Source organism: Ranitomeya variabilis, chromosome 4 (assembly GCF_051348905.1).
Source record: "Ranitomeya variabilis isolate aRanVar5 chromosome 4, aRanVar5.hap1, whole genome shotgun sequence".
NCBI lineage: Eukaryota > Metazoa > Chordata > Amphibia > Anura > Dendrobatidae > Ranitomeya > Ranitomeya variabilis.
In genome coordinates, this window is record NC_135235.1 from 590,950,674 (window position 1) to 590,974,515 (window position 23,842).

Consider the following 23,842-nt stretch of genomic DNA (forward strand, 5'->3'; position numbering starts at 1 on the left):
ACACCATTCTAAAAACTGCACCCCTCAAGGTGCTCAAAACCACATTCACAAAGTTTATTAACCCTTCAGGTGTTTCACAGCAGCAGAAGAAACATGAAAGTAAAAAATGAACATTTAACTTTTTAGTCACAAAAATGATCTTTTAGCAACAATTTATTTATTTTCCCAAGGGTAAAAGGACAAACTGGACCACGGACGTTGTTGTCCAATTTGTCCTGAGTACGCTGATACCTAATATGTGGGGGTAAACCACTGTTTGGGCGCACGGCAGGGCTCGGAAGGGAAGGAGCGCCATTTGACTTTTTCAATGAAAAATTGGCTCCAATCTTTAGCGGACACCATGTCGCGTTTGGAGAGCCCCCGTGTGCCTAAACATTGGAGCTCCCCCACAAGTGACCCCATTTTGGAAACTAGACCCCCCAAGGAACTTATCTAGAAGCATAGTGAGCACTTTAAACCCCCAGGTGCTTCACAAATTGATCCGTAAAAATGAAAAAGTACTTTTTTTTCACAAAAAAATTATTTTAGCCTCAATTTTTTCATTTTCACATGGGCAACAGGATAAAATGGATCCTAAATTTTGTTGGGCAATTTCTCCTGAGTACACCAATACCTCACATGTGGGGGTAAACCACTATTTGGGCACATGGTAAGGCTCGGAAGGGAAGGAGCGCCATTTGACTTTTTGAATGAAAAATTATCTCCATCGTTAGCGGACACCATGTCGCGTTTGGAAAGCCCCTGTGTGCCTAAACATTGGAGCTCCTCCACAAGTGACCCCATTTTGGAAACTAGACCCCCCAAGGAACTCATCTAGAGGCATAGTGAGCACTTTAAACCCCCAGGTGCTTCACAAATTGATCCGCAAAAATGAAAAAGTACTTTTTTTTCACACAAAATTTCTTTTAGCCTCAATTCTTTCATTTTCACATGGGCAACAGGATAAAATGGATCCTAAAATTAGTTGGGCAATTTCTCCTGAGTATGCCGATACCTCATATGTGGGAGTAAACCACTGTTTGGGTGCACGGCAAGGCTCGGAAGGGGAGGCGTGCCATTTGACTTTTTGAATGGAAAATTAGCTCCAATCGTTAGCGGACACCATGTTGCGTTTGGAGAGCCCCTGTGTGCCTAAACATTGGAGCTCCCCTACAAGTGACCCCATTTTGAAAACTAGACCCCCCAAGGAACTTATCTAGATGCATAGTGAGCACTTATAACCCCCAGGTGCTTCACAGAAGTTTATAACGCAGAGCCATGAAAATAAAAAAATCATTTTTCTTTCCTCAAAAATGATTTTTAGCCCAGAATTTTTTATTTTCCCAAGGGTAATAGGAGAAATTGGACCCCAAATGTTGTTGTACAGTTTGTCCTGAGTACGATGATACCCCAGATGTGGGGGTAAACCACTGTTTGGGCGCACGGCAGGGCTCGGAAGGGAAGGCACGCCATTTGGCTTTTTGAATGGAAAATTAGCTCCAATCATTAGCGGACACCATGTTGCGTTTGGAGAGCCCCTGTGTGCCTAAACATTGGAGCTCCCACACAAGTGACCCCATTTTGGAAACTAGACCTCCCAAGGAACTAATCTAGATGTGTGGTGAGCACTTTGAACCCCCAAGTGCTTCACAGAAGTTTATAACGCAGAGCCATGAAAATAAAAAATAATTTTTCTTTTCTCAAAAATGATTTTTTAGCCCACAATTTTTTATTTTCCCAAGGGTAACAGGAGAAATTGGACCACAAAAGTTGTTGTCCAGTTTCTCCTGAGTACGCTGATACCCCATATGTGGGGGTAAACCACTGTTTTGGCACACGTCGGGGTTCGGAAGGAAAGTAGTGACGTTTTGAAATGCAGACTTTGATGGAATGCTCTGCGGGCGTCACGTTGCGTTTGCAGAGCCCCTGATGTGCCTAAACAGTAGGAACTCCCCACAATTGACTCCATTTTGGAAACTAGACCCCCAAGGGAACTTATCTAGATGTGTAGTGAGCACTTTGAACCCCCAAGTGCTTCACAGAAGTTTATAACGCAGAGCCGTGAAAATAAAAAATGTGTTTCCTTTCCTCAAAAATATTTTTTTAGCCCAGAATTTTTTTATTTCTGCAAGAGTAACAGGAGAAATTGGACCCCAAAAGTTGTTGTCCAGTTTCTCCTGAGTACGCTGATACCCCATATGTGGGGGTAAACCACTGTTTTGGCACACGTCGGGGTTCGGAAGGGAAGTAGTGACGTTTTGAAATGCAGACTTTGATGGAATGCTCTGCGGGCATCAGGTTGCGTTTGCAGAGTCCCTGATGTGCCTAAACAGTAGGAACTCCCCACAAGTGACTCCATTTTGGAAACTAGACCCCCAAGGGAACTTATCTAGATGTGTGGAGAGCACTTTGAACCCCCAAGTGCTTCACAGAAGTTTATAACGCAGAGCCGTGAAAATAATAAATGTGTTTCCTTTCCTCAAAAATATTTTTTTAGCCCAGAATTTTTTATTTTTGCAAGAGTAACAGGAGAAATTGGACCCCAAAAGTTGTTGTCCAGTTTCTCCTGAGTATGCTGATACCCCATATGTGGGGGTAAACCACTGTTTGGGCACATGCCGGGGCTCGGAAGGGAAGTAGTGACGTTTTGGAATGCAGACTTTGATGGAATGGTCTGCGGGCATCATGTTACGTTTGCAGAGCCCCTGATATGCCTAAACAGTAGAAACCCCCCACAAGTGACCCCATTTTGGAAACTAGACCCCCCAAGGAACTTATCTAGATGTGTGGTGAGCACGTTCAACCCCCAAGTGCTTCACAGAAGTTTACAACGCAGAGCCGTGAAAATAAAAAATCATTTTTCTTTCCTCAAAAAAGATGTTTTAGCAAGCATTTTTTTATTTTCACAAGGGTAACAGGAGAATTTGGACCCCAAAATTTGTTGCCCAGTTTGTTGTGAATATGCTGATACCCCACATGTGGGGGTAAACCACTGTTTGGGCACACGTCAGGGCTCGGAAGGGAAGTAGTGACATTTGAAATGCAGACTTTGATGGAATGGTCTGCGGGCGTCACATTGCATTTGCAGAGCCCCTGATGTGCCTAAACAGTAGAAACACCCCACAAGTGACCCCATTTTGGAAACTAGACCCCCGAAGGAACTTATCTAGATGTGTGGTGAGCACTTTCAATCCCCAAGTGCTTCACAGAAGTTTATAACGCAGAGCCATGAAAATAAAAAATAATTGTTCTTTCCTCAAAAATTATGTTTTAGCAAGTAATTTTTTATTTTTGCAAGGGTAACAGGAGAAATTGGACCCCAACAGTTGTTGCCCAGTTTGTCCTGAGTACGCTGGTACCCCAAATGTGGGGGTAAACCACTGTTTGGGCGCACGTCGGGGCTTGGAAGGGCGGGAGCACCATTTGACTTTTTGAACGCAAGATTGGCTGGAATCAATGGTGGCGCCATGTTGCGTTTGGAGACCCCTGATGTGCCTAAACAGTGGAAACCCCTCAATTCTAACTTCAACACTAACCCCAACACACCCCTAATCCTAATCCCAACTGTAGCCATAACCCTAATCACAACCCTAACCCCAACACACCCCTAACCACAACCCTAACCGCAACACACCCGTAACCCTAATTCCAACCCTAATCCTAACCCTAATCCCAACCCTAACCCTAATCCCAACCCTAACCACAACTGTAACCCCAACACACCCCTAACCCTATCCGTAACCCTAACCACAAGCCTAATCTTAACCCTATTTCAAACCCTAGCCCTAATTCCAACCCTAACTCTAATTCCAACCCTAACCCTAAGGCTATGTGCCCACGTTGCGGATTCGTGTGAGATCTTTCCGCACGATTTTTGAAAAATCTGCAGGTAAAAGGCACTGCGTTTTACCTGCGGATTTACAGCAGATTTCCAGTGTTTTTTTGTGCGGATTTCACCTGCGGATTCCTATTGAGGAACAGGTGTAAAACGCTGCGGAATCCGCACAAAGAATTGACATGCTGCGGAAAATACAATGCAGCGTTTCTGCACGGAATTTTCCGCACCATGGGCACAGCGGATTTGGTTTTCCTTAGGTGTATATGGTACTGTAAACCTGATGGAAAACAGCTTCGAATTCGCAGCGGCCAATCCGCTGCGGATCCGCTGCGGATCCGCCGCGGATCCGCTGCGGATCCGCGGCCGATCCACTGCGGATCCGCGGCCGATCCGCTCTGTGTGCACATGCCATAACCCTACCCCTAACCCTAACCCTACCCGTAACCCTACCCCTAACCCTACCCCTAGTTCTAACCCTAGTTCTAACCCTAACCCTAGTGGAAAAAGAAAAAAAAATATTTTCTTTATTTTATTATTGTCCCTACCTATGGGGGTGATAAAGGGGGGGGTTTTATTTATTATTTTTTTATTTTGATCGCTGTGTTAGAACCTACCACAGCGATCAAAATGTACCTGTAATGAATCAGCCAGCCGGCAGATTCGGCGGGCGCACTGAGCATGCGCCCGCCATCTTGGAAGATGGCGGCGCCCAGCGAGGAGACGGACCGACACCGGGAGCCTCGGTAAGTATAAGGGGGGGGAGATCGGGGCACGGGGGGGGTGTCGGAGCACCGGGGGGTGACATAGGAGCAGGGGGGGAGCGGGCAGGAGGACGGGGGAGCGGAGCACAGGACGGAGGGGACCGGACCCCATAACGGAGCACTGGGGGGGGCGATCGGTGGGGTGGGGGGGGGTCACTTCAGGTTTTCCAGCCATGGCCGATGGTATTGCAGCATCGGCCATGGCTGGATTGTAATATTTCACCAGTTTTTTAGGTGAAATATTACAAATCGCTCTGATTGGCAGTTTCACTTTCAACAGCCAATCAGAGCGATCGTAGCCACGGGGGGGTGAAGCCACCCCCCCTGGGCTGAAGTACCACTCCCCCTCTCCCTGCAGATCGGGTAAAATAGGAGTTAACCCCTTCACCCGATCTGCAGGGACGCGATCATTCCATGACGCCACATAGGCGTCATGGGTCGGGAAGGGGTTAAAGGCAGTCTGTATGCAGGATTTCACCCCTCCAAACCTTTTATATGTGCATGTAGCTCTTTCAAAGACAAACTCCATAAATACCTTTATATGATCAGTCCCTTTCTCCCTTATTCAGAAATCAGCATTTCAATTGATATATAAATAATGCCTAACGACTATGGTGGATCTTAACCCTCTGTCACTCCAGCTCTATTTCCCGCAGCGTGTCACCTCCTTTTGCTTCACTGACAGCCTCTATGCTCTGTTTCTGGAAAAAAGAGCTGTAAGTCGATCAGGAAGAGGTGGCACTGAGCGGGTATAGAGCTGGAGTAACAGATCTACTCCCTCATTTGCATATGTATGCAAATTGATTTCAGATGAATGGACTGAACATGTAAAAATATTGCTGGAATTGTCTTTGAAAGAGCTACATGGGCATATACATATATTCGGCCTCCTTCATTCCCTATGGGACTTGTGGACATGTGCGGTACTTGCGGTTTTGCACTTGCGACACTACTAGCTTTTTTTTCCCGTTGCTGCGAGTACCGCATTTGCCGGATCGTGGCAAAACTGCAAGTGACGCACATGTCCTTATAGCAGAAGGGAATGAATGAGGCTGAATGCAGTGTTGCCATAAGTGATCCGTTGTGCGGCAGATGTGGAAAAACTACCAGATCTGCAGCAAATGTTAGTTGCAGAGTGTGCCACGCTGTCTCCCTCCCCGATGCGCGTTTCAGATTAACCTTCCTCAGAGGGCGAAGTTTTATCCGAAACGCGCGTCGGGGAGGGCGGGAGACGGCATGGCACACTCTGCAACTTTTACTGGGTATGTTACTTCATCCATAGAGAATGTATCTTGCTGATTAGTGCTCATTTATACATAGGAACTTCCCTTTATTGGTGTAGCAATGCTTCTTGGCAGTACATGATGTGTTTTACATACAACATCCCAGTTGCTATAGGCACTATGTTATACTTGATTCCATTTGAACAGTTGTGTCACCCTGCTTCCCTGTCATTTAATGTGCTTTGGACAGTTTATTTCCTCCTCTCTCTCTGTTACTTTTTGTATTCATCAATAAATTTTGTGATATCTATCTAAATTATGGACTATTGCACTGGTTATTTCCTGTGGTCGTTTCAGTTCTAAGTTTCAGTGTGTCCCACAATTCCTTTTGCCAAGGCTCTAATATCTGAATCTTTGTACTATCATGATTATATATTGTTTTAGGAGCCTTATGTGTTTTCCGTGTTTCTATATAATAGATAGAAGACAGAGATAGATAGATCATAGATACATAGATAGATAGATAGATAGATAGATAGATAGATAGATAGATAGATATGGGATAGATAGATAGATAGATAGATAGATAGATAGATAGATAAATAGATAGATAGATAGATATGAGATACATAGATCGATATGAGATAGATAGATATGGGATAGATAGATAGATAGATATGGGATAGATAGATAGATAGATAGATAGATAGATAGATAGATAGATAGATAGATATGGGATAGATAGATAGATAGATAGATAGATAGATAGATAGATAGATATGGGATAGATAGATAGATAGATAGATAGATAGATAGATAGATAGATAGATATGGGATAGATATGGGATAGATAGATAGATAGATAGATAGATAGATAGATAGATAGATAGATATGGGATAGATACATAGATAGATAGATAGATAGATAGATAGATAGATAGATAGATATGGGATAGATACATAGATAGATAGATAGATAGATAGATAGATAGATAGATAGATAGATAGATATGGGATAGATAGATACATAGATAGATACATAGATATGAGATAGATAGATATGGGATAGATAGATACATAGATAGATAGATATGGGATAGATACATAGATAGATATATAGATAGATAGATATGGGATAGATAGATAGATAGATAGATAGATAGATAGATAGATAGATATGGGATAGATAGATAGATAGATAGATAGATAGATAGATAAGGGATAGATAGATAGATAGATACATAGACAGATAGATATGGGATATATAGATAGATATGGGATAGATAGATAGATAGATAGATAGATAGATAGATAGATAGATAGATAGATAGATAGATAGATATGGGATAGATAGATAGATAGATAGATAGATAGATAGATAGATATGGGATAGATAGATAGATAGATAGATAGATAGATAGATAGATAGATAGATATGGGATAGATACATAGATAGATAGATAGATATGGGATAGATACATAGATAGATAGATAGATAGATAGATAGATAGATAGATAGATAGATAGATAGATAGATATGGGATAGATAGATACATAGATAGATAGATAGATATGGGATAGATACATACATAGATAGATAGATAGATAGATATGGGATAGATAGATAGATAGATAGATAGATAGATAGATAGATAGATAGATAGATATGGGATAGATAGATAGATAGATAGATAGATAGATAGATAGATAGATAGATAGATATGGGATAGATACATAGATATGGGATAGATAGATAGATGAGTATATTTGACGTTTTCCATATCTTATTTTCCATCTATGTCTTTTCTGCAGTGACTGGTTGCTTCTTCTCTTTGCTATAAAGTTTGGAGGGAGTGTGTCGGAGCAGGTAGTGCAGCCCAGGTCTCCCAGTCCCTCCTCCCGTCTTACAGGCGCTGTACATGGTGCAGGCTGAGGGCTGAGCCACTTTCTTATGACATAAGGCTTTGGGGAATGAGGAGTGTGGATTGTGCGCGCAGTGAGAGGAGAGTTCTGCTCTGGGCTGCTGGCTGCACAGTGGATCAATACCCCGCCAGCTCCAGGAGGATCTGATGGAGGTGGTAGTTACATGATGGCCACCTCCAGGCTGCTGCTCCATGAGCCTCCTCATCAGTAATTCACTGTGGATGTGGAGTTGGATGAGGAAGAGTTTAGGATTTGGAAAGTGGACAGGAGACTCTTTCTTCCAGGAGGGGGGACATTTTGGAAACTGTGAAGCCTTTTTTGCTTTTTTTTTTTGGCTGGTGGGTTTTTTCTTTGTGCTGAGCTGAGAGAGAGGAGAGTGGACAGGATGCCGGGGCTGAACTCGCTGCGCTCCTGTGGGCGGCTGTCCGCGGTGCTGGCGGCCGTCACCTGCGCGCTCCTGCTCCAAGCCTCCCCTGCCCGGGCGCAAAACGACACCGAGCCCATAGTGCTGGAGGGCAAGTGTCTGGTGGTGTGTGACTCCAACCCGGCCACGGACTCCAAGGGCTCGTCCTCGTCTCCGCTGGGGATCTCCGTCAGAGCAGCAAACTCCAAGGTGGCATTCTCTGCGGTCAGGAGCACCAACCACGAGCCGTCCGAGATGAGCAACAAGACGCGAATCATCTACTTCGACCAGGTAAAGCTTCCTCTGCAAATACCCTGCCTAATAACTGATACCCTGTATAATAACTGACATAATAACTGATACCCTGTATAATAACTGACATAATAACTGATACCCTGCCTAATAACTGACCTAATAACTGATACCCTGTATAATAACTGACCTAATCACTGATATCCTGCCTAATAACTGATACCCTGTATAATAACTGACCTAATAACTGATACCCTGTATAATAACTGACCTAATAACTGATACCCTGTATAATAACTGACCTAATCACTGATATCCTGCCTAATAACTGATACCCTGTATAATAACTGACCTAATAACTGATACCCTGTATAATAACTGACCTAATCACTGATACCCTGTATAATAACTGACCTAATAACTGATACCCTGCCTAATAACTGATACCCTGTATAATAACTGACCTAATAACTGATACCCTGTATAATAACTGACCTAATCACTGATATCCTGCCTAATAACTGATACCCTATATAATAACTGATACCCTGTATAATAACTGACCTAATAACTGATACCCTGTATAATAACTGACCTAATAACTGATACCCTGTATAATAACTGACCTAATAACTGATACCCTGTATAATAACTGACCTAATAACTGATACCCTGCCTCATAACTGATACCCTGTATAATAACTGACCTAATAACTGATACCCTGTATAATAACTGACCTAATCACTGATATCCTGCCTAATAACTGATACCCTATATAATAACTGATACCCTGTATAATAACTGACCTAATAACTGATACCCTGTATAATAACTGACCTAATAACTGATACCCTGTATAATAACTGACCTAATAACTGATACCCTGTATAATAACTGACCTAATAACTGATACCCTGTATAATAACTGATACCCTGTATAATAACTGATACCCTGCCTAATAACTGATACCCTGTATAATAACTGACCTAATAACTGATACCCTGCCTAATAACTGATACCCTGTATAATAACTGGCATAATAACTGATACCCTGTATAATAACTGACCTAATAACTGATACCCTGCCTAATAACTGATACCCTGTATAATAACTGATACCCTGCCTAATAACTGATACCCTGTATAATAACTGACATAACTGATACCCTGTATAATAACTGACCTAATAACTGATACCCTGTCTAATAACTGATACCCTGCCTAATAACTGACCTAATAACTGATACCCTACCTAATAACTGACCTAATAACTTATACCCTGCCTAATAACTGATACCCTGTATAATAACTGACCTAATCACTGATATCCTGCCTAATAACTGATACCCTATATAATAACTGACCTAATAACTGATACCCTGCCTAATAACTGATACCCTGTATAATAACTGACCTAATAACTGATACCCTACCTAATAACTGATACCCTGCCTAATAACTGATACCCTGTATAATAACTGACCTAATAGCTGATACCCTGCCTAATAACTTATACCCTGCCTAATAACTGACCTAATAACTGATACCCAGCCTAATAACTGATACCCTGTATAATAACTTACCCTGTATAATAACTAACCTAATAACAGATACCCTGCCTAATAACGGATATCCTGCTTAATAATAGCTACCCTGCCTAATAACTGATCTAATAACTTATATCCTGTATAATAACTGATATCCTGCCTAATAGATAATACCCTGCCACTGATATCTTGCCTAATAACTAATATTTTGCCTAATAATTGATATCTTGTGATTATACCTCATACCCTGCTAATTAACAGATATCCTGCCTAATAACTGATATCTTACCTAATAACAGATATCCTGCCTAATAATTGCTATCTTGAGATAATACCTGATAGCCTGCTAATTAACGGATATCCTGCCTAATAACTGATACCCTGGCTAATAGAAAATACCCTGCCTAATAACTGATATCTTACCTAATAACTGATACCCTGCCTAATAATTGCTACCCTGTGATAATAACAGATACCATGCCTAATAACTGATATCTTACCTAATAACTGATATCCTGCTTAATAAAAGATACTCTGCCTATTAACTGATGTCCTGGCTAATAGCAGATATCCTTCCTAATAATAGCTACCCTGCCTAATAACTGATATCTTACCTAATAACTGATATCCTGCCTAATAACTGATATCTTAACTAATAACTGATATCCTGCCTAATAATTGCTACCCTTCGATAATAACGGATACCCTGCCTAATAACTGATATCTTACCTAATAACTTATACTCTACTTAATAAAAGATACTCTGCCTATTAACTGATGTCCTGGCTAATATAGATATGCTGCCTAATAATAGCTACCCTGCCTAATAACTGATATCTTTACCTAATAACTGATATCCTGCCTAATAACAGATTATGCCTAACAACTGATACCCTACTTAAAAATTATACTATTAACTGATAGTGTGTCTTATAATTAATAATCTGCCTAATAACTAATTTGCTATCTAATACCAGTTTCCGCTCTTGTCTATTACAATAAAATACCGTACCTAATAACTAATCACCTGTCTAATAACTTGTACATTACCTAATAACTCATATTATGCATAGTACGTCAATCCCTGGTTAATACATTTTGCCCTGCCTAATAATTGATACTCTGTCCAATAACTGACACCCTGCTTGGTGTCTTATACCCTCCCTAACAACTGATGCCCTACATAATAACTGATACCATGCTTAATAACTGATACCTTGCCCCAAAAACTCATACCCTTCCTAACAACTGAAACTCGGACTAATAGCTAATGCCTTTTCTAACAAACGTATACCCTATATAATAACTGAAATCCTGCCTAATAACTGTTTTACAGAAAATGATATATTCTATAATATCCTACCCAATCCCCGATACACTACAGAATTACTAATAACCCTGCCTAACATAACTGATATGTAGCTTCATTCCTGAGAATTGATATTCTGTCTTGATAATTGATACCCTGCCTAACAACTGATATCCCGCACTAGATAACGGCCTAATAACAGATACCCTGCCCAATGTGATGATATAAGTGATGAAGTGTAATAAATAATGCTTGATAAAACAGATATTATAAGGTTCCCAAAAACTTATGACCAGTCTAACAAAACTGATGATCTGATGTAAGGATCTCCTGCCTAACAGAAACGATACCCTGCCTAACCCATAACAGTTACTGCCCAATGTCGCTGTAGAGTATGGCTAATATAACTAATACGGTCTTGGAATTCCGGTGTAACGTTTCTCAAATGTAACTGAAAAAAGGGATCCTGCCTAAAAGATCCTCCTAACTACAACCACTTATTAAACGGAACAGTAGTGGGATTGTGTATTAAGTAAAAAAAAAATGCTTCTTAGGAGTGGCACTGGTCCGGCAATGAGTAGTTTGCCCAATATCTCTGATAAAATGTTGCTTGTCCAACAGAATTGGTACAGCTCCAGAGAAAAAACCCAGAGACTAGTGTCAGTAAAGTCTGATCTTTCGAAATAGTAAAGTATATGCTGCCTGAAAGAATCTCAATCTCACTGACAGGTAGCTGACCAGTAGTGCAACAAACAGATAGAGGATAGCCTCCATTTCTGTAAAACCTATTCGGATACTCTCCCATATAATAAAGGATCGCCTCCCTTATATAATTTATACATGCTTCCTCATATAATCAAAGATAGGGCTTGTATTGTATATGCATGATACTCTGTAACATAATAAAATATAGCCTCCCTTTTGTATAATATATACAGGTTGTTTCTTCATATGACCAAGGATAGCACCCCTTATATAATGTATACAGGATACTCCTTCATATAATAATAGAACATCTCTTTATATAGTATATACATGATACTCCCTCATATGATAAAGGATAGCCTCCTTATACAGTACATACATGGTTCTCCCTGATATAATAAAGGATAGCCTCTTTATGTAGTAAATACATTGTACTCCCTTATATAATAAAGTATAGCCTCCTTATATAGTATATACAATGGTACTCTCTCATATAATAAAGGATAGCCTCCTTATATAATATATAAATGCTGCTTTCTCATATAATAAAGGATAGCCTACTTATATAGTATATACATGGTGCTCCCTTATAGAATAAAGTATAGCCTTATACAGTATATACACGTTACACCCTCATATAATAAAGGATAGCCTCCTTATATAATATATACATGGCACTTCCTCATATAATAAAGGATAGCCTCCTTATATAAGATATACATGGTACTCCCTCATATAAAAAAGGATAGCCTCCTTATATAGTATATACATGGCATGCCCCCATATAATAAAGTATAGCCTCCTTATACAGTATATACATGGCACTTCCTCATATAATAAAGGATAGCCTCCTTATATAGTATATACATTGGACTTCCTCATATAATAAAGGATAGCCTCCTTATATAATATATACATGGTACTTCCTCATATAATAAAGGATAGCCTCTTATATAGTATACACATTGCACTCCCCCATATGATAAAGGATAGCCTCCTTCTGTAGTATATAAATGATACCCCCTCAGATAATAAAGGATAGCCTTCCTTATGCAATATATACATGATACTTTCTCAGATAAAAAAGGCTAGCACCCCCTATATAATATATACATGATGCTCCTTCATATAATAGATAAAAGCTATGCCTCCTTTCTATTGTAGCCTTCCGCTATAATAAGCACAGGCTAGCCTCCCTGATAGAACACATATAAGTTCCTCTTCTGTAGTTCAGGCTATCCTTCCACATATCACATCTATAGATGACCCCTCCTAATCTAACAGTAGAGGATAGCCTCCTTAGTAGGGCAGGTGAGATACAGTGGTGTATGACATGGAGATGTGGCCCCTCTGTGGTCCAGGCTCAGGGCGATGTGAAGACTTGATGCGGCTCTGGACGATCCACAGGTGAAATCTCCGGAGCTTCTCCCCTTGGCTGCAGTAAATGATAAGTGCATTGCTGCAAGTTCAGGAGAAAGCCTCCCCCCACTGTACGCCCCCCACCCTCTATACTCAGTGCAGCATCTGATAAATATTTCATGCCTTATATTCCTGTCTGCTGTAATTAGGAATTGATAACTCCTGCGATCTATTAATGGTGCAGTCACTCCTCAGTCTGCTGCCAGACTACTACTCCCAACATCTCCCGACAGCTTCTTCAGGCTGTAGCACTGCAACTGAGGCAGAGCTACTGTAAACTTCACAGAATCCCCCGACAGCTCGTAGACATGTATGCTGGGAGTTGTAGTTCCACAAAAGTACAATGTCACATTTTACAATGTTCGGTGACTCCCGTATAATGAGTTTTGTCAGAGGCAGCAGGATAAAACATGTACATCATGAATGAAGGAAGTCACTGACGAAATCCTTATCATGGAGTTATTTAATTTTCTGCAACTGAAGAGACAACTGGCTAGAGGCTGCCAGCAGGGGGCACAGCTGGGGGGCTACATAGCCACAGGCCACACTGCTCACTGTCTGATGCTGGGAGGCGAGATCTGGACCAAAGAAGACCCCAAAATTAAGGAAGGCTTGGATCTGAGCACCAATGATGATACACTGTGCTGCACTCAATGGGTTAATGGGCACATGGAGAAGAGCTGGATCACCCTGAGCATCCCTTTCATCATAACCCCCATCATCTCCTCATTACCAGACGATTTTATAAACCCCACAAGCCTATTTGTGCTCCTTTTAAATATTTGGTGGACTATAACTCCCAGCATGCCCCAAATATGGAGAATATCTGCATTCCTACTATTACTAAGAGAGTACAACTCCCATCATGTCCCAAAGCGGTATGACCTGTACGCCAACATAGTGAAATTTATGATCCTAAAACTGAAGAGAGACAACAACTCTCAGCATGCCCTGACAGCATCTACCTTAAATTCTGTCCATAGACAACAGTCTATAACTGGTTATGAGAAGACTACAACCCTCAGCATTTCCTGACTGCCTGGTGTATAGAGTAGTATGTATTGTGCAGCTCTGCGCACAGCCTGGCCGTTGCCTCTCTACTGTACAGTCATGGACTGCTGTGGAACTACTACTCCTAGCAGGCGATTCACCTAGAAACAGGGCTATTCCAGAATGAATATATTATGCAGATGTAGCAGAGCTGAGTTTGCCAAGTTGCCCTTTGGGGAATGCGAAGTTTATACATTGTGGTAAGGCCAGAAAGAGGTCCATTACTTACCGACAACTATGGCACCGACACAACGTGGCTCCACTTCTGATTATCCTTTGTCTTGGATAATCCATTGTACTGTAATCTGAATATACACGTGTAGTAAATGTCATCTGCAGTCCTATGTAACACTACAGAGAACACACAGTGATATCTTCCTGTGCACATATAATGTAGTAGATATTACCTGCAGTCCTATGTAACACCACAGGTAAAACAGTGATAATTCTCCAAGTACAGAAAATGTAGTAGATGTTACCTGCAGGCCTATGTAACAACATGGATAACACAGTGATAACTCTCTGAGTACAGATAATGTAGTAGTTGTTACCTGCAGGCCTATGTAACAACATGGATAACACAGTGATAACTCTCTGAGTACAGATAATGAAGTAGATGTCACCTGAAGTCCTATGTAACAACATGGATAACACAGTGATAACTCTCTGAGTACAGATAATGAAGTAGATGATATCTGCAGTCTCATTTAACACCACAGATATATCACTCTCAGTACAGATAATGTCATACATGTCACCTGCAGTCCTATGTAGCACCACATATAACACAGATATATCACTCTGAGTACAGATAATGTTCTAGGTGTCACCTGCAGTCCTATGTAACACCACAGATATCACACTCTAGGTACAGATTATGTTGTAGATGTCACCTGCAGACCTATGTAACACCATAGATTACACAGACATACCATTCTGAGTACAGAGACTGTCACCTGCAGTCCCATGTAACACCACAGGTAACACAGTTATAACTCTGAGTACAGATAATGTAGTAGATATCATCTGCAGTCCTATGTAACACAACAGATAGCACAGTGATAACTCTGAGTACAGATAATGTAGTAGATGTCACGTGCAGTCCTATGTAACATCACAGATAACAGTGATAACTCTCTGAGTACAGATAATGTCATATATGTCACCTGCAGTCCTATGTAACAACACATATAACACAGATATCCCACTCTGAGTACAGATAATGTTGTAGGTGTCACCTGCAGTCCTATGTAACACCAGAGATAACACTGTAGGTAAAGATAATGTCATAGATGTCACCTGCAGTCCTTTGTAACACCACAGATAACACAGACATAGCTCTCTGAGTACAGATAATGTTGTAGGTGTCACCTGCAGTCCTATGTAACACCAGATATAACACTGTAGGTAAAGATAATGTCATAGATGTCACCTGCAGTCCTTTGTAACACCACAGATAACACAGACATAGCTCTCTGAGTACAGATAATGTTGTAGGTGTCACCTGCAGTCCTATGTAACAGCACAAATAACACAAATATAACACTCTGAGTACATATAATGTAGTAGGTATCACCTGCAGTCCTATGTAACCCACATATAGAACGTTGTCATTTCACCATATGCTAAATGTCAGTCTCAGCTCTGCTACATCTGTCTACCATTTGACATTACTATTTTAATAGCTTTGACATTTGCTGGAGCTTCCTATATCGGTCTAATAATTGCAATAATTGTAGGAACAGATGTAGTCAGACATTTCCGGATGTGCAGGAAGTAAAGGTGATATAAATACAGTCACCGCTCGGCCATTATAGACATCATGGCTGTAATATGCGACACGTCCGGGGGACCATAGCTGTCCTATAATAAGGGGTGGGTGACTACACGGGCTCTGGGGTCTCATCTTCTCTCTCGGACAAATCTATAGGTTAGTAATGGGGGTTATATGGTGAATCAATGAGTGAAAAAAAGGAAATGCACAAATGTGTCAATGAATATTGATTGGGGAGAGCATCAGTCATCCTAAAGGAAAAATGGACCAAGAGTCTTATCCCAGGGAGGAAAATCTATGCTGAGTGAGAGGTTCGCCTTACAGGGTTGTTTGATCCACAACTGAGGATTCAGCTGCTGCAGCACCCTTGAGTTTGGAAATTCCATTGTGTAGAGCAAATAGTAGGAGAATAGGGGTAGTAGTCTGCTCTGCCGATGTTGAACTCAAGAAACCAGAGGACAATAGGAAGATTTGACTAACCGCATCATCAAATTCTCCTGTCGCCCTTTGGTTCCTTGAGTCCAACATCGTCAGACTACCAGCCCTATTCTCGTAGTATTTCCTTTAGTCATCTTAAAGGGATTGTCCAATTTCAGGACAGTGGGTCTCAACCTCTGTAAAATACTTAAAAAAACCCCTCAAACTCAGCAGACACTCAACCTCATTAGGTCCAGCGTTTTGGTTGTAGAGGTGATGTGGCGTCAACGGCGCGTGTCACCACTTTTGCCAGTCACTGAGCTCAGCAGCACATGCGATGCAACCGCGATACAACCGCTGAGCTCAGTGACTGGCTAGAGGAGAGACGCTCATTATCAACGCAACGTCACCGCTGTAGCCAAAACACTGAGATCACAGCAGCAGCGGCAGTGGCGTAACTCGAAGCTTGTGGGCCCCAAAGCAAAATCTCCAACTATAACAGGTCTTTAATAGTAATAGTCTTTTCCTGTGGGGCATAGGGACCTTTTGGGCCCTTGCTAGTCTCCAGGGCCCCAATGCAATTACAACTCCCACACCTGTTACAGTTAAGCCCCTGAGCGGCAGAGGGAGGTCGATGGACCCAGGGAGGGGGATAAAAGCTGAGCTTGTTATTTTAAGTATTTTACAGAATTTGGCACTCACTTTCCTAAAACCTCTTTACAATTGTAAAATATAAATATTAGAAAATATAAATAAGAAGAATAAACAATTCATTGAAGGAATGAATTAAACAAATAATCAATCAATCAATCAATCACGTCAGTCATCTGATAATTGAATAAGTACACAAATATTTCATTCTATCATTCATTCGTTCATTCATTTGCTCACTCAGTTAGTCAGACTAAGGTTTATGGTCACACTATCAGTATTTGGTCAGTATTTTACCTCAGTATTTCTCAGCCAAAGCCAGGAGTGGGTGATAAATGCAGAAGTGGTGCATATGTTTCTATTATACTTTTCCTCTAATTCTTCCACTCCTGGTTTTGGCTTACAAATCCTGAGGTAAAAAACTGACCAAATACTGATAGTGTGACTGCAGACTAAGGTCCCTTCACACGTCTGTGTTTCCGGTGCGCGTGGTGTCTGCGTTCACACATACCAGAGACATGTGCACAGGCATACCATTATAATCTATGGTGCTGCTTACAAGTCCCTATATTCACACAGATCGTGTCCTGCAGTGTTGTACGAGACCCGGTGACTCTGCAGAGTTTTGACCTTAGTAATGTTACTGCTCTTCAGACATTCTGGGTTAAGCTGCCCTCTTCATGACTCGGCGCCTGTGAAGAGCGGTAACATTACGGATGTCACGGCTCTTCAGAGTCGCTGGGCCTAGCACAGTGCAGCGGGGCCTGAAAGTGGCTATAAGCAATGGCTATGGAACGTCACAGTGAGGCTCCACATCCTTTGTTTGTTGGAATCACTGGACTTCACTACATCGGACGTGTGCGGGATTTTCTTCAGCTTTTAATAAATTGGTGAATCGGGGAAAGTGTCAGGGAGTCTTTATTCCATTAAAGCATTTTTGGTATGTGTGTGTTTTTTTTTTATTACTTGGTTAGTAATGGGGTGTCTGATAGATACCTCTCCATTACTAACATCGGGGCTTGATGTCAGCTATGTTTTTGGACAATTTACAGCTGACATCATCCCCACAAACCATTACCCCGATTTCCAAAGCACCAGGGCAATCGGGAAGAGCGAAGCGCTGGAATTGGAGCATCTCATGGGATGTGCCACTTTTGGGGTGGCTATGGACTGGTATTTTTGGGCTGGGAAGGGCCCAATAACCAGTGACATTCCAAGCATTATTAAATCAGCTAAGAGCTGTCTGCTTTACCTTTGCTGATTTTAAAAAATATGGGGGAAACCAAGTATTTTTCTTCATTTCATTATTAATTTTTTTGGCTTAGATAGATGCCTTGTAGAGCTTTATATTATCTGTGATGCTAATCAATACTCACGGACAAGCCGAGAGGCTTGGTAATCAAAAGGTCTGAGGACAGAAGCCAGGATGGTGAGTCAAAGACAGAGGGTTAATACAAAAGAATAGTCGGGTCATAGTCCAGGGGTCAAAAGCCACAAGCTTATGTCATAGACAGAGGGATGAGACAAAAATACAGTCAGGTCATGTGTAAGGGATCTAAATACCTGGAAGACAGCGAATCAAGCAAAGGGTCAAAGCAAACGAATGGTCAGAACGAGGTCCAAGGTCAGACAGCAGTAGATGAGAACACAGAGCAACAAGGCAAACGTACACCAGTGAGCAAACGTACACCAGTGAGCAAACGTACATGTGTGAAGGTGACCTTAGTTGGAGTTTCTTGAACTATTTCATGATTCTGCACTTTCTTTGGGGGAAAAAAGACACAATCAGATTATGAGATGATGGAACTAGTGGCTTAACGAATTAGTGTATGAATGAATGAAAAAATGAGCAAGTTAATTTTTAAATCAGTGAATGAATCCTTAAGTAAAAGAATTGGTCACTCTACCTAAGTTCTTGGGAGGTCCTCTGCAGGACAGCATAGAGGGTGGCAGGACTGTTTGTCCCAACCTTTTTAGCACATAGGCACTTTTTCTCCATGCACAAGCAAGTCCCCTGAAGAATCAGCTTGAATGAAACGCGTCGGGACGTATCATCAATAGGGAGAGTGCAGGGCATGTGTGTGCAGGGGTAGCTGTGGACTGCCCTTGTAAGAGCAGGAGCATTGGGGGATAGCGCATTGATAGCACCATAGGGACTGACATAGGGACTGTCGTCTCTTTTCTCCGGATTTTTCCCTGATCAGAGGTTATCCGGCGCTCCTCAGCCCACACCTAGGAACGGGTGAGATTGTTCCTTTTTTTACTATATGTACATAGTCACCGGTGGCATTTGTTATATGTGTCTGCTACTGGCAATGTATTGTTTTTACATGGAACTAGGTATATAATGATGCTGAGTGTTATTTATGTATTTTTGACTTCAGCTCTTTTACAAGATATATCCTAGTGTCAAGTTGATTTCTCTAAAAAACATATACAGATTAATCAACTGATCCTGTTAGGGGACAATTGGTCTTTTTGGTCAGTACACCACTTGTTAAAGACATCTGTCCTCATTCTAATTACTTGGGTGTTTGGTTTGTTTTTTGTTTGTGGCTTTAGTCAATAAAAGTTACGTTTTATATTTTCCACTTTTGCTTTGTTATAAGTTCTTGGGAGACCTGACTAGGATTCTCTAATTGAAATAATATATATCTTGCAAACCAGATTATTAAATTAATGAGGGAACAATTGATTAAATATACAAATTATTGGATTTAAGAATTAATGAATTAATGAGTCAGTTAGTCTAAGATTAGTTAGTGACAGGAGTTGATAAAATTCTTCAACTTGATAGGAAAAAAATTGTAGAAATGAATGGAAATGGATTGAATAAATGGATGAATATATAAATGAATCTAAAAATGAATAAACAATTGAATAAATTAATTAAATCTAATTTTTTTGCAACTTGATTTAATAAAAGTCAGGCTGATATGAGGGAACGGATATAAATCAAACTTTGAAAGGAATGTATGAGTGACTCAATCAATCTCTAATTGAAAGAATGAATGAATGTGAATAATTCCAGGCTGTGTTTTCTTCTTGTTTAGGATATTGTTCTGCCGTTTTCTAATGATCTCGATGAATTTATAATTATCCATTCATTATTAGTGCAGTAATTAGAGAGCTGAGAGATTCTCGCTGACAATGAGCAGATATAATGTATTCACATCACTCTATAGTCAAGAGTCTGAAAACCTTCACAGTAACATGCGTAATCTGAGACTTTTATTGTGAAATTGTACTTTTATTAATAATGGATAAAATAATATGCTTTCAGATTTTATTTGTGTAGGGCAAAAAATAAATCTATTTCTACCTGGAAGCCATCAACAAGTTGGTTGGAGTGGGAGTGCTCATGATCGACGCATACTACATCCCTTGTGTATGGGACTGCTGGAGATAGCAGAGCACTGTACTTGGCTATTTCCGGCAGTCCCATAAACAATGAATAGCGTGTTGACCGAGCATGCGCTTTGTTTCTTCACTCAAAGCAAGACTCTCTAGGTCCCCATTTTTCAGATCGCTGGAGTCCCAGCAGATGGACTTCAACGATCAGAAACCCTATACATATATATATATATACACAGTACAGACCAAAAGTTTGGACACACCTTCTCATTTAAAGATTTTTCTGTATTTTCATGACTATGAAAATTGCACATTCACACTGAAGGCATCAAAACTATGAATTAACACATGTGGAATTATATGCTTAACAAAAAAGTGTGAAACAACTGAAATTAAGTCTTATATTCTAGGTTCATCAAAGTAGCCACCTTTTGCTTTGATGACTGCTTTGCACACTCTTGGCATTCTCTTGATGAGCTTCAAGAGGTAGTCACCGGGAATGGTCTTCCAACAATCTTGAAGGAGTTCCCAGAGATGCTTAGCACTTGTTGGCCCTTTTGCCTTCACTCTGCAGTCCAGCTCACCTCAAACCATCTCGATTGGATTCAGGTCTTTTGACTGTGGAGGCCAGCTCATCTGGCGTAGCACCCCATCACTCTCCTTGGTCAAATAGCCCTTACACAGCCTGGAGGTTGAAAAATAAATGATGGTGCAGCTAATTGCAAACCGGATGGAATAGCATGCCTCTGCAAGATGGTGTGGTAGCCATGCTGGTTCAGTATGCCTTCAATTTTGAATAAATCCCCAACAGTGTCACCAGTAAAGCACCCCCATTATCACACCTCCTCCTCCATGCTTCACGGTGGGAACCAAGCATGTAGAGTCCATCCGTTCACCTTTTCTGCGTCGCACAAAGACACGGTGGTTGGAACCAAAGATCTCAAATTTGGACTTATCAGACCAAAGCACAGATTTCCACTGGTCTAATGTCCATTCCTTGTGTTCTTTAGCCCAAACAAGTCTCTTCTGCTTGTTGCCTGTCCTTAGCAGTGGTTTCCTAGCAGCTATTTTACCATGAAGGCCTGCTGCACAAAGTCTCCTCAGTTGTTGTAGATATGTGTCTGCTGCTAGAACTCTGTCTTGCATTGAACTAGTCTGAGCTGTTGTTAAACTGCGATTTCTGAGGCTGGTCATTCGGATAAACTTAACCTCAAATGCAGAGGTGATTCTTGGTCTTCCCTTCCTGGAGCATTTCTCATGTGAGCCAGTTTCTTTGTAGCTCTTGATGGTTTTTGCCACTGCACTTGGGGACACTTTCAAAGTTTTCACAATTTTTCAGACTGACTGACCTTCATTTCTTAAAGTTATGATGGCCACTCATTTTTCTTTACTTAGCTGCTTCTTTCTTGCCCTAATACAAATTCTAACAGTCTATTCAGTAGGACTATCAGCTGTGTATCCACCAGACTTCTGCACAACACAACTGATGGTCCCAACCCCATTTATAAGGCAAGAAATCCCACTTATTAAACCTGTCAGGGCACACCTGTGAAGTGAAAACCATTCCCGGTGACTACCTCTTGAAGCTCATCAAGAGAATGCCAAGAGAGTGCAAAGCCGTCATCAAAGCAAAAGGTGGCTACTTTGAAGAGCCTAGAATATAAGACATAATTTCAGTTGTTTCACAATTTTTTGTTAAGTATATAATTCCACATGTGTTAATTCATAGTTTTGATGCCTTCAGTGTGAATGTACAATTTTCATAGTCATGGAAATACAGAAAAATCTTTAAATGAGAAGGTGTGTCCAAACTTTTGGTCTGTACTGTGTATATATATATATATATATATATATATATATATATATATATATATATATATATATATATATATATATATATATATATATATAAACACTGCTCAGAAAATAAAGGGAACACTTAAACAACAGAATATAGCTCTAAGAAAATCAAACTTCTGTGAAATCAAACTGTCCACTTAGGAAGCAACACTGTTTGACAATCAATTTCACATGCTATTGTGCAAATGGAATAGACAACAGATGGAAATTATTGGCAATTATCAAGACACACTCAGTAAAGGAGTGGTTTTGCAGGTGGGGACCACAGACCACATCTCAGTACCAATGCTTTCTGGCTGATGTTTTGGTCACTTTTGAATGTTGGTTGTGCTTTCACACTCGTGGTGGCATGAGACGGACTCTACAACCCACACAAGTGGCTCAGGTAGTGCAGCTCATCCAGGATGGCACATCAATGCGAGCTGTGGCAAGAAGGTTTGCTGTGTCTGTCAGCGTAGTGTTGAGAGGCTGGAGGCGCTACCAGGAGACAGGCCAGTACACCAGGAAACGTGGAGGGGGCCGTAGGAGGGCAACGACCTAGCAGCAGGACCACTACCTTAGTCTTTGTGCAAGGAGGAACAGGAGGAGCACTGCCAGAGCCCTGCAAAATGACCTCGAGCAGGCCACAAATGGGCATGTGTCTGCACAAATGGTTAGAAACTGACTCCATGAGGATGGTCTGGGTGCCCAGTGTCCACAGATGGAGGTTGTGCTCACAGCACAACACCGTGCAGGACGCTTGGCATTTGCCAAAGAACACCAGGATTGGCAAATTTGCCACTGGCGCCCTGTGCTCTTCACAGATGAAAGCAAGTTCACACTGAACACATGTGACAGGCATGACAGAGTCTGGAGACGCCGTGGAGTGCGATCTGCTGCCTGCAACATTCTTCAGCATGACTGGTTTGGCAGTGGGTCAGTAATGGTGTGGGGTGGCATTTCTTTGGAGGGCTGCACAGAGTCCTCGCCAGAGGTAGCCTGACTTCCATTAGGTACCTGTTATGACCCCAATGGCGAGGGTCTCAGAGGAACGTGGAAGTCTGCAGAATACAAAAATCCAGCTCATAGGGCAGTGGTAACTGGGTTGACCATATATCTACTCCTAACGCCAACACTAGAAGTAGCCGGGGATCATTCCTACGTTGATTCTAGATGACACGCGCCAGCCGGAGAATCTAGCTACCCCTAGTAGAGGAAAACAAAGACCTTTCTTGCCTCCAGAGAAGGGAACCCCAAAGCTGGATAGAAGCCCCCCACAAATAATGACGGTGAGGTAAGAGGAAATGACAAACACAGAAATGAACCAGGTTTAGCACAGAGAGGCCCGCTTACTGATAGCAGAATAAAGAAAGGTAACTTATATGGTCAACAAAAA

The 23,842-nt window shown here is 41.3% G+C and overlaps 1 protein-coding gene across 1 annotated transcript in view; it reads left to right on the top strand.

The window, feature by feature from the left end:
• The first annotated feature begins 7,752 nt into the window (after positions 1 to 7,752).
• Positions 7,753 to 23,842, top strand: part of CBLN4 (cerebellin 4 precursor) — a 72,725-nt gene continuing 56,635 nt past the window's right edge. The window contains exon 1 of the mRNA XM_077253170.1: positions 7,753 to 8,418. Coding sequence (XP_077109285.1) covers positions 8,110 to 8,418 — 309 coding nt within the window. The 5' untranslated portion in view covers positions 7,753 to 8,109. The remainder of the gene's footprint in view (positions 8,419 to 23,842) is intronic.